The following is a 12644-nucleotide window of genomic DNA, read 5'->3' on the forward strand; positions in this document are numbered from 1 at the left end:
GACCCAAATCATTTTTCTTTGAAAAATGAAGAAGTCTCATTTATTTAATTTCTGTTGTAGTTCAAACCAGATCGTAGCGTAGGATTCCTTGTGTTTCTTGCCTTGCCGTCCATTCTGGGGCGGAAGGGCCTTTGGCAGGGTAACACCTGAGCTGGAGCAGGTGGTTCCCAGGGCAGCTGCAGCCCAGGAATGCTGAGAGAGGGGCAGGCACAGCCTCTGTGCCCAAGTTACAGGTCCCAGCTACAGCAGGGCAGCTCCTGGGGTGCGCTGCCATTAGCACAGACCTTGGGTGGTGGGTGTTGTCTGGGTAAGGTCGGGGTTTGTAACGCTTTTGTGGAGGGTGTATTAAATTCTTGCTCACTTCTTTTTCCTCTTAGCACTTGATTTGTTGGATAAAATGTTGACCTTTAATCCTCATAAGCGGATTGAAGTGGAGCAAGCTTTAGCCCATCCATATCTGGAGCAGTATTATGATCCAAGTGATGAGGTAAAGACATTGTTAAAATGTAAACACTGATAAAATGATACAGCTGATTATTTTCTGCTTTAGGGGTGGGATTTCTTCTACTGCACTAATGGAGCGGAAGAACAAATTACATCAATTTACCAAAATTTGTATTTCTCACTTTAGTACAACCCTTAGGAAATGCCACACAATAAATAGCTATTAAGGTGCCCTCCCTCTCCAGAAAATGGAGATTCTTAGCTCATGTGAGGCCTGGTTTCATAATGTCTGAGGCAAAGGAGAAGAATGGCTGAGATTGTCATCAGATTATGCTTTAAAAACCCCAAGTTGGAACTGGCTGTAGTTTATGTACAATTCTGAGGAGATTCCTGGCTCCTTTTTGTGAAGAAATAGGGGAGAAGGAAATAAGATGGTTTTCCTTAAGGGCCAGATACGTTTATTCCAAGAAATAAAAATGTTTAAGATAATTTTTTTTCTTCAAGTAGATACTGAGTTATGAGCCTCAAATAAACATTCCAACTTGTGGTTTGGATTTGACTAGCTACTTAGTGTGGTTGATGTAAAATTTGGTAAACTAATACATAAAGCACACGCAGGACTAATAGGGGCAGTTCTGCCTTGAGGACTGCTCAGTGTTAGACGTTTTTGTGAAGAACGTTTTCAGATTTTTCCCCATCCATAGAAGGACTGCATGAAATTGAGCAGCACAGTGACATTACAGTAATCATATTTCTTTGTTTTATTAAGCCTGTAGCTGAAGCACCCTTCAAGTTTGATATGGAGTTGGATGACTTGCCGAAGGAGAAGCTGAAAGAATTGATTTTTGAGGAAACCGCAAGATTCCAGCCAGGATACCGATCTTAAATCGTGCATAGGTAAAGTGACAGCAATAGGGGACACTCGGGCAGGGGGGAAATTTGGGACTTTGGTGCTGCTGGTGAAATGTAGGACTTGCCTTTCCCAGTGCCCAGTAATTTCCTGTCCAAGGGCCTGATCTCAGTTCTGTCCTGTTTTTGAGGAAAGTTTCTGTTTGCCCACAGCACTGAAGTGTCCACGTGGAATCCAGGCAACTGTCTGAGGTGTTTGCTTTGTTTGTAGGTTACATTTAGGGAATAAGAATTGCATTTCAATAGTTCTGCTTAGAATAAAAGCAGTGGTAGTGCTTTGAAATGAAAATTTTATTAAAAAATATTTTAAGGGGCAGTGTTCTTCATATATTACAGATACCTAATTTTGTCACATGGCTTCAAATGCTTTTTAGAAAACCTCCTCCTAAATGTAATGCACAAAGAAGTCTCTTAAATTACTTTAAAGGAAAAAACCCATACATGAAACTTTAGTATGAATTATCTTCAGTTTTAAGAAGCTCCCAAGTAGTGTGAGTAAATAAGAAAGGTATTTAAATATTCATAAATTAATTATGACTAATCTTGTAGCATTTTGAAGGTCTGAAAGTTTAATTTAAAATGAAATGTGCTGATATTCACTGACTCTGGCTTTTTTTTTTTGATCAATGAACTTAAGTGGTGCTCCTGTACCACAAGGCTTGCAAGTCTCAGGAGTTTCATGCCAAATTGGTCAAATGCTGGCTTGATTGGAGTACCTGTGAAACTCCTGTGATACTAATAGGGGAAAGTATCAAAGGTTTATGAGTGGAAAGGAAAAACAAGCCAAAGGCAACAGGCTGCCCTGGGTTGCCTGGTTTGTGCTCTCCTCCCTCAGAGCAGCATTCTGCAATCACTGCTTTCTGTGAGCATTTCCAGCAGGAAGGTGAAGTTTTGAGCCAGGGCATTTGCTTGCTGCCATAAATCCATGGCTCTGCTGGCAGTGTGCAGGAGCTTTGTGGCTCTGCTGTAAGCAATAATTTTTCTGCACTAAAAATGAGATTTCAGTTTCTGCATTGCATATACCCCTAGGTTTTCATTTAATGATGAACTAATAGGAAAGAAAAAGAACTGGGGGAAACTTTAAAAAATACAGTTTCTCCTTAATAGGGTAACTGCTGTTGCCACTGGCTTGAATACTTAGATGTTTAGAAGCTCACAAATGAACCAATTTCAATTTTTACCAATACTGCATTTAGTTTATTTAAGCTTGCTAGGTGATAGTGGAACTGTTGCAGTAATTAAAAGGTAGGGAAATCTGAAGTTCTGTAAGTTGGCATTGTGAATGGAGCAGACCTGGGGCGCAGTAACTGACTGGTGTTAATGTCCCACCCATGTTTTCTGTGGGAGAGCCCAGCTGTGCATGTACACATAAATTCTGAGGAACACGATGAAGCCTATTCCTGATAGGGTGTAGTGTCAGGGAAGGACAGCGAGTGGTTACTGCTGTGGGAAATCACAGTTCGTGATCTCCTGCTTGCCTCTTTGCCCAGACCACACTTACCTGGGTTGTATTGGAGATTAAGGGATAAAAGGATTAGGGATGAAGATATCTGTGATCCGTTGTTAGCAGAAATCTCTGGTTTGATAAAAATGTTACCTTCACATGCTACTGTGCAGAGTTGATTTGGCCAGCAGGGTACTGAAATTGAAATGTTGTCCTTAGCTTGATAAGGATATGCTGGTAATTTGTCCCGGTTGTTTGTGGTTCGGATTGGCAGCAATGCCACAGCACAACAGTTCAAACACAGCTGCTTGACATCCTGGTGAGGGCCAGTCCCAGGAGTTGGCTTCAAATGCACAGTAACAGTGTCCTGCTGTGCGTTCCTGTTCCCCTGCACACTCCCCCTGTGCTTTATCAGCCAGCTCTTCTCACTGGGCTGTTCCTTGAGATTCAAAGTGTCCCCTGGGCTGTGGGTTTTGGAATTGAGAAGCAATATGAAAATAACAGATTTTTGGTTCAGAAAAACCGTGTACTTCATTGATTAGTTATGTTTAATCTTTGTAATCTTTTGAAGAATTAAGAGTTTAGAATGGAATGCCCTGATATCCACCGTCTCCAAGTTCTTTTTTAACATCTATAGATTGTGCTGGCTCTGGGTTATGGTAAACACAGTGTGCACAGAGCACAGAAATAGGAAAGGGCTTGTTTTAAAAGGTGATGTTAAACTTCCTTCACTGAAATATGTCTCTGCTCTCTTTTGTAGGACAAGGACTTAAAGGACTGGGCGTGCTCAAACGTTGCTGTTCCTCTTCCCAGTTCTTTATTGTTGGTCATGTCTTGTGGCCTCTCTCAGCTTATCCACTAACTCCTTTGAGCCATTCAGGAGGGCGGTTCCTGGTAGTTTTGGCTTTTCATGCTTTCAATGAATCTTTTAAGCCTGAAGAATTGTAATTGACACTCCTATGCGTAATGCCCATTGTTGACCTGTTGCAGTACTGTACTGTACGTGCACCTACTGCTGCCCGTGTTTTAACTGCTTGCTTTCTGGTTTGAAAGATGCAGTGGTTCCTTTCACTCCTGGATCAATATCCAAGAAGATAATTCATTAACCTGTAAGACGTTTACACCATGAACTATGTTTTTCTGACTTTACTGAAGTCGCTGGCATTTTTTTTTTTAGAAAAGCTACTATTCAGGGCACTTTAAGTCAGTGACATCCCAGATTTTTTTTGCACGTCCTTTTTAAACAGAAATGGTTGGTTAGCATCCAGCAGAGTGTACCATTATGCTATGGATTGCAGCATAAGTTGTGTTCATGTTAATCTTGCTTATGCACTTGTTTGGGTGTCCTGTGCTGTACATACAGGTATTCTATCCAGTGTAAGAGCCACATAGGAACCCAACTTAACTGAATTCACCTAAGAAACATTTTTCCATGTATGGACAAAATTTGTACCTTTTTCTCCCTGCTTTTTCTAAGAGAGATCATTTAAAGTTTACCCACGTGGGAGGCATAGTACTCCCAAAGTTCCTACCACACAGTAGTGTTTTTATGGCCTGTGCAAAGGCAAGGTGGCAGCTGCAGCTGCTCTTTGCCCCCTGAGTGCTGGAAGGGTTAACACAGACCACGATGGCACCATGACCCCATGGCCACTGCTTTACCTGGGCAAGGCAGCCGTATCTGGTGGCAAGCAAGAAACCAAAATACGATGGTAATTAACTCAGTCTACATCCTGCATACCAATGAAATGCTTCAAATGAGGATTGATAGTTTTGACATTTGAATCTAATCACTGACATTCAGATTCTTGCAGAGAGGAACACTGCATCTTCAAATGAGAAAGTTTGATTTTACTTTTGCTCCTACAGCATGTCAGCATCTCAAGTTCATTTCTTGCAACCTACACTATGGTGATTTGTAATCAAGCCTCCATGAGCTCGTGACATGAAGTACTGTTCTGTTGTCAAGTACTATCAAACTTTTCTGATAATGCTGAGTTAGGACAACCAAACAAAGCTAGCACTAAATAACGTTTAAAATTGTATACCTTTTAATGATCTTTTCAAGTATTTGTTACTGAAATTGTATAATGTGGAGTTTACTAGGTGTTATGTTCCAGTGCAGTGCCTCCTTTTCTTTCCCCACTGCTCTCTGTGGTGAGAAATTTGCCTTGTTTAAAATAATTACTGTGCCCTCGCATGACTGTTAAAGCTTTCTGTGCAAAGATGATTGTCTAAGTGCCACATGCCTATGATTGAGAAAAAAAATAATCTATTGTTACCTCTGAGTTGTGTTCAACTGAAATGCTATTCAACAAATAACTTAGGAAAAACCGTTCTATTTTTAGCTTTTCATATCTCTGCTGTCTTTTTCTCATTTTATTTTGGCAGCAGTGAAGAATGGATTGTATAAAGACTGCTTGCTAATATGAACAAAATGCACTTGTAATTCCTGGAAATAAATTTAAATCTTATATCTTCACATTAACATTAAGAATTAGTTTTTGGTTTCCTCTTGGGTAATGTCTTTGAACGGAAATCAGGTTCAATTGCTACTGTAGTACATAAGGATGCTGGCTGGTTAATAACTCCAGGCTTCCTCATACCATTTAGTCTGCTCTTCAGAGAAATCTAGAAAGCCATTAACTTAGACTCCAGTGGATAAGGGTGCTTACAAGATTCCATTTCAAAATTTTCTTTTTCCTATAGTTTAAGTGTTAGTCTGCCAAAACTAATTTTTAATAAGCAAGGGTTCATCAATAAAGGGCATTTTCTATTAGGAAGTTCCTGTGGTACATAAATCTCTGTTGTGGGGAACAAATTCGGAGCTTTGTCAGGACACTGCACAAGTGATCATGGAATCGTGGTATGGAACCTATGCTAAAAACATTTCTGTAGAAGAAATATGCACTTGACTGTTGATACCAGTGTAGAAATTTCTCTTGACCTTTCTACACATCTTTACCAAAATGCTTTTCTCACTCAGTTTTGAAAAGTTGAAATATTTCTAGAATCTCTGCTACTTGCATGATCATCATTACAACAGGAATCATTTTTGGCACGGTTGGAAAGATGACTGTTACTGAAATTAGTTTGTAACACCTCGGTTTTAATTTATTAAGGAAGAACTTTGGCAGCTTACTTCACCCTTTCTCTTTCTCAATTCTTTTTTTTTTAATACTTTCTTTAATTTGGGATGTCTGGGGAGGTGTAGACTTACCCTTGCGTCCTGTCTTTCTGAGTGAGAAGCTGAGGGTTTGCTTTACCTAATGTCTGGTGCTTTTGGGCTTTCTTCCTTAACTACTTTTGCTGAATCCAATTGGCATCCATCAGGATCCATAACCACATTCATCAATCTTTTACTGAATTCAGTAAACGTTGTTGGGTTGAATTTGTTGATGCATCAAATGCTGAAGCGCGATTTTTTTTTTTTTTTTTTGTCAGATATTGAAAATAGTTTAAAGAAGGTGCCTCTAACAACACTGTGTTAGGTCAGTTATTTCATCATTTTACATTGGGTTCTTTTCTTTATGCAGTTTTTATATTTTAGAGCGGAGAACAGCAACTCTTAATTGAAGTAGCATGCATATTTCATGGTAAAGATGCTTTGGGAATAAGGAATGTAAACAGCTCACTGTCAAAAACATTCCAACCTTACAGCTGAAGAAAAATATGCAAACACAAAATTCTCATGGATGCTTTGGCAAACAAGCGTCTGACTCTGCTGTCCTGCCTGTGGCCAGACTCTTCCTCACCCCGTGACGCCAGAGCTGGGCCGTGTGCGCCGGGAGCTTCCGGGAGTGGCAGTGGGGACAGAACTCTGCAGTGGCCAAACCAAACCTGAGGAGCTGAGCAGGGCTTTCCTTGCAGAATGAGAGAAAGAAAATCCTGTTGTTGCTGCCCACTGTAATATGCTACGATATATTTATACCATGTCGAAGTTGTCTGCTGAGCAACTGTACTATAGATTTAAACTTTATTAATATATATTTGCTTATGTTAGTGTAGTTTATATAGTCCTTGGTTATTGATAAATTTATTGTGTTGTTACAGCACAGTGATATGGTATAAATATAGGTCTATACATACACACCATACACTTACAAATTTGGTCCCTTGCATAGTACTTTTATATTTGTACAGCAATGTCTTCAAGCAATCCCAGATTTTAGGGGAAATATTTTTGTAAATGCAGTGGTTTAAACAAAAAAGTCCAAACAATCCTTTTACTAAGTTTTAAATACATTTGTGGTTCAAAATGGTTTAGTTAACAATTGAAATCAAGACACTAAATTAGTGAAAAGTGCACATTAGTAAAGTGAAGCTTACAGTGGTTTTTGTAGCATGTGCTGTGATCAAACCAAGTGACACATCGGCGGAAATGTAGAAGTTGGACTACATGTGTAAATCTAGAACAAATTTCTAAAGGTTGCAGCTGGTTTACTTACTATTGTTGCCTTTTCTCGTGTTGTATCAGTGTAGAGCACTCTTAAAATACTCAAACTGCTTTGTCTTTGCTTTGTACTGTTGGTGCCTTCTTAGTCATGTACCCCACAAGTCCTGCATAGCTAATTTAGTTAATGGTAAGTTTAAAATAAAAAAAGCAAAGGAAGATTTTATAAAAAAATAAATAAATCATTTTCTGTATGTTCTTATTCATTGTAACAATTAAACATTTATATTGTGACAGATTTGTGATTTGGTTAATCTGTATAGATCAATTGTAAGTAGCAAAGGTTTATATTTCGTCTTATTCTTTTGATGTTGTAAACGTTTGTGATTTTCTTTTTTAAATCAGGTAACTTAATGTTCTGTTTTGTTTTTGGCATCTGAATCTTGTAAAAACAAATGCAAAGAAAATCATTAAATTGTGTCCCTGTATTACCAAACCAGCATAGTTCCGTGCATATCTAGAATGATTGGGACTTTGCTTTGAGCTGGTCCATTGGCTGATCCAAAACTGCCCCTCCTTGGAAGTGCAGGGGGAGCAGCCTGCAGGCAGGAGCTGTAACTGCTCAAGGTGTGTGTCCCCTGTGGAACTGTACCAGCTTGGAATTAAATTAGTGAAGCCATCCAAAAAAAAAAAAAATAAAGGTGCAGATAAGCTTTCTTTATAGACAGGCAGAAATGTTTTATCTTTGCTGTGAGAAAATTATGAAATCTTGACCTGCTGAGTGATGCCAATCAATTCCAGTGTATCTGATGGGCTTTTTTGACACTTCATATGGATATTCGTAATGCACTGTTCCCATGAAATCTTGAAAATTATTACTTGCATAATCCCTAGAAATCAAATGTTTTCGTTTCAGTACGAAATGAAATTCTCCAACCAGGGATTTGAAATGTGGGATTTCTGGGAGCAGTGCAACTAAGTTCATATCACTGTCATGGACTTTTAATTCTTCTTCAAATAACTAAAGTCTTAAAAGGTGTAGCTGGATAATGGCAGCTAAAAACTTCTCTAATTAATATGAAAAAGCAAAAAATGTGACCTGGAACTAAAGAAAGCTTAACCATAACTGACCAGTGTGTAACAGCTCTGAGAATTGGCTTGTAAAAATTCATCTGTCATTATCTTCCTTGGCTTTCACTGCAGAGTACAGATTTCTTTCCCCTCAAGAATAATACAGAATTTCATTTTCACCATGTTTCTGTGTGTTCTTATGTTTTTTTTGGCTGTGGCTGCTCCCCTGGCAGAAGGTGTGTTCACCACAGTGTGCACTTCAGGGAGGGACCTCAAGGTACAACTGCACAGCTGCTTGGCTCCAGGAAGGTTTTGACAAGCAGCTGATTGATTTAACATTGCTGTGATCCTTGTTTCAGTGGGATTGGTTTGAAATACCACACAGATTTCCTGTGTTTCACCAGAACTGGCTGTAAACTCTCCATCTGTAAGCTTCAGGTGTCGTGGGCACTCCTGAGCTGCTGGGCATGAGGGTCGGGGTGGTGGTTCCAGTGAGCACCCCCAGGTGCTGGGCAGATGCTGCACTCAAGTTCTCAGGAAGGCTGGCAAGGAGCTGCTTTTGAGTACAAGTCGTGTTTATTGGAAGAGATTAATGTAGGTCTGATGGCATCAAGCTGTGTAGAACTCTGACCGAGGACTTTGCAGACCAAAGATAATTGTGTTGTGCATGTTTCATCATCAGTTATACTTCTTACTAAATTGCATATATGTAACACTGACAAGTTTAAAAAATCAAAAACATTTGAGGCACGTAGAAGACTCACAAACATCATCGCATCAACATATGCTGTGTCTGTTGGTGGTTACCTTGCTCTGATGTGTCTTCTCACCGCACGAGTGCAGGTAGCTTCAGAAGGAGTCCCAGAGCCTCGACTCTGCTTCCAAAGGCAACTTCAGTGTGTCTGCCGAGCACCAGCCTGGTGTCAGAGGTGTTCACATCCCCGTCAGAAATGTGGCCTCGCTCATGAGCTGCTTGTGTGAAGCCTGGTCTTGGGAGTTGCATGTGAGGACTGTTCTGTAACCCCTCTGTCTGTTCCCTGTCATTTATAAATTACATGGATGACTTTCCTTCACGTGTTCTCTAAAACTCTGCCTTTTTTTTTCAGTACATCTTGCTATTGGCAATTTACTTTTCTCTGTGTTTAAACTCTGACTCCAAACAAGTTCCAGTTGTTACAAAAAAATCTTTATTCTATAGGATTTGTGAGCTTTCTGATAACAGATTATTGATCCTGTTAAACTGATGTACCTTGTGAATACTGAAAACTTCCTGCAACTTCCCTAAAGCTGCCTCTTGTTTTCTTCTCAACATGCACACACACAGAGCCCATTTTTCCTGAAGTTCCTTCTCTTCCCAGCTGATTAATTAGTGTGGTAGAGAAATGTGTGATCCTTCTAGCTTAGTACAGAGGTAGCTTACGTTTGTATGTGAAGGCTGAAGAGAGGAGACTTGAAGTCTTCCATTCCTGATTGCCCTGAAATGAGCAGGAAATACCTTGCAAGGGTCTTGGGTTTGCAGTGTTTTCTCACCTGAAAAGACAGTAATAAAAATACTTGGATTTCTCTTCCCAGTCTGTGAGTTTGTGTGCACTCAGCTGTTGACTGCTGCCTGCAGAACTGCTCCTCCCTGTCTCCTTGCCTTGCTGCTTGCGCTGGGCTGACCTTTGATCTCACTGAGTTCCTCTTCCAGCGACTGCTCTTCCTCAGGGGTTTACACTTTCCATGTTGGGCTCTTTTTCCAAAGTCCCTTGTCTGCTCTGGCTTGATGACTTCACTCCTTTGTCCTTTTCCTTACATTGCACGCTTGTAGATTCCTGCAGTCTCACAGCTCCGCTTTTATTTGCTTCTTTCATTTTTTGCCCCTGTACAGCTGAGCCAAGGACAGTTGTGCTTCACAGAGCTGGGTACAGGCAGCTGACCCTGGAGCCCTGGTTCAGGGCTGGCTCTGGGGAGAAAATCGGGATAGTGGAGAGCAGCTCCAGTCTGGGCCAGCCCTGGGATGGCACCAGCCCGGGCGTTGGCAGCGCAGGGATCTCTTACTCCACCTTGCCAGTTTAATTCTGACCTTGAACACACAGCTTAGAAATAATGGAAGATGTTAATCTCTATCTATGATGTGTGATCTATGTCTGAAAATCCAGGCTTTTTTAGCAAAAAAACCCCAACAAACCCAAAGCTGTAGGAGAATGCCATAGATTTTATTTAATAACTGCTATTACTAAAAGACTTGAGATGCACCTTTTAGGGATGTTGTTTGTTTTTGTTGGTTTGTTGTTTGTGATTTTTTTGTAACACCCAAGACTAAATGGCTTGCTGTGAACATCTTTTTCTGCCTTAAAACTGCAAATGCAAAAATGCTGAATATTCAGAATTTTGGCTTGAGACTCACTGAACTGATGATACCACAAGACAGCTGGAAGGTTTTTTTAAGTCAAGCCTTTCTCCTAGGTCACCTTTAATGTTGACAGCCAGTACTGAAAAGGAAATTTGGACTAAAAATCCTTTCTTCATTTCTGGAAGTGTTAAAACTCACAGATATTCTAACTTATAGTTAAGGCACTACAGACTCAAGAGTTCAAACTTTAGAGTTTTTAACACATTCTGTGTTTTAAAAAACCCTTTTTGTTAGTTTTTGTACACGTACATACCTTTGCAGGCTTTCTGAGCAGGTTTGCACAGGTGTGGAGGGGACACAAACTTGCAGACCAGTTTGCCCACTCAGAAATATTTCAGTGGATGTTGTGGCTGTCACTGTAGCTCCGTGTGTTGATTCTGTTTGCCTTCGTGCAGTGTAAGCGCAGCACTCCAGACAAAAGCGGGGATTGAAAACAAAACCATTTCTTAATCATTCTGTTGTAGCTAAACTTAATATAAACTTGGGTTTGAGGATATGCTTGGTATTTTGGAAGAACTGTGTTAAGCTGTTTTTACAGCTGACTTGGTGACATTTCTGTAAGTAAAATATGCTGTTGTTCCAGCATGGCAAAGGTCTGCATAATTCATGTGCTCAACTTAATCACTGGTTTTCTTCTTGTGACAATAAATGGCATTGTACCAAAAGCAATATATCCTGTGTGTAGTTAGTAGTGGAAATAATTATTACTGTGCAGCTTGTATTTTCATTGTCTTTGCAGCCACTAGCATGGGTTGTGTGCACTGTCAGTTGCTCCAGGCTATTAAAGACGTCTGGGGGAGAACCAGGTCCTGAATAAGACTTGTTTCCTTTCTGGAAGCTGCTGCTGTACTTTGAAGCAGAAAAGGGTTGCACCTGGTGCTGCATTAAGCTTATTTTCCTCTGAGTCTTGTTATCAGAATACATCTAGGTCTAGAGTCTTTCTCCAGATTTGCTCCTCTACATTGTTCCTCTTGAGAAAGGCCCCGGCTCAACACCAGCATCATTAAGAGCCAAGGATGTTAGAGAGCAGAAGGGCTTTTTTCTCTGCTTGATTTTGGGATTCTGGTAAACTGTACTCAGCTTTAGAGCACTGTAAAAAGACTTGTGGAATGCTGCAACTGGCTTTGCTACCAAGTACTTAAGACTAGATAAGACCTCACAGGGAATATGCAATGCTTGGGAACTCTCTAGTCACAGGTTCTGTTCCCTCCTGCCCCCAGTAGCAATTCTGCACTACTGGCTCTGCAAGTAAACCTGCCCTGGATAACTCCCTTCAAAGAAAAGCTTTAGGTCTCATTTCTGGGTGCTCAAAAGGGCAAGATATTAAGACAGTGTCCTCCCTATCACTTGCATTTGACTGCTAGTGTAGTACTCATTATACTAAATTGTCACTGTACAAAAAATGTCATGCTGTAGAAATAAGAGGGCTGAAGAGCTTGTTCTTCTCAACATATATTCCTTCTCGCTTTCTAAGTCTAGAAAAATATCTACTTTCAGTTATAGCTAAATAGCCTTTCTGCATTCTCTGTGCACATTTTTCTCTGCTGCCTCCTACTCTTTTTAGATGTGACTTATTTTACTGCTAATGGTGTTATAAAAACTGTAGTACTACAGGTGTCATGTGGTAACTTGTAAATAAAATTACTGTAAACGCACAATCAAGTTATTTGTGGTGCTGCTCTGTACACGTGTGACACTGCCTTAGCTGTCAATCCTCACTGCACTTCCCTGGAGGATCACTTGGGGATTACAAAGGCTGTGCCTTGTATGAGGAGCCTTTTGCTGACCAGCCTCCACAGCAATCTGGTCCTATTAACAAGCTCCGGGCAACTCTAGCATTGACAGCAATTATTCTTAGGCAGGAACATTGCCACATTATTTACCAGCTGACAGCAAATCAACCCTTCTGTCAGACTGATTGTCAGTGGAGCAATAATACAGTTTTATTTAAATACCTCTAACCATTTGTATAGCAAGTACAGAACGCAGGA

At 40.3% G+C, this 12644-nt stretch overlaps 1 protein-coding gene across 1 annotated transcript in view; it reads left to right on the forward strand.

The window, feature by feature from the left end:
• The window catches only part of MAPK1 (mitogen-activated protein kinase 1), a 38163-nt gene extending 25852 nt beyond the window's left edge, over window positions 1-12311 (forward strand). The window contains exons 7-9 of the mRNA XM_066199963.1: window positions 378-487; window positions 1214-1341; window positions 3558-12311. Of these exons, the coding sequence (XP_066056060.1) occupies window positions 378-487; window positions 1214-1330 (227 nt within the window). The 3' untranslated portion in view covers window positions 1331-1341; window positions 3558-12311. The remainder of the gene's footprint in view (window positions 1-377; window positions 488-1213; window positions 1342-3557) is intronic.
• The last annotated feature ends 333 nt before the right edge of the window (window positions 12312-12644 follow it).

Source organism: Chamaea fasciata, unplaced genomic scaffold, assembly GCF_029207755.1.
Source record: "Chamaea fasciata isolate MVZ Bird 193981 ecotype frontalis unplaced genomic scaffold, bChaFas1.0.hap1 SCAF_18, whole genome shotgun sequence".
NCBI classification, from domain to species: domain Eukaryota; kingdom Metazoa; phylum Chordata; class Aves; order Passeriformes; family Sylviidae; genus Chamaea; species Chamaea fasciata.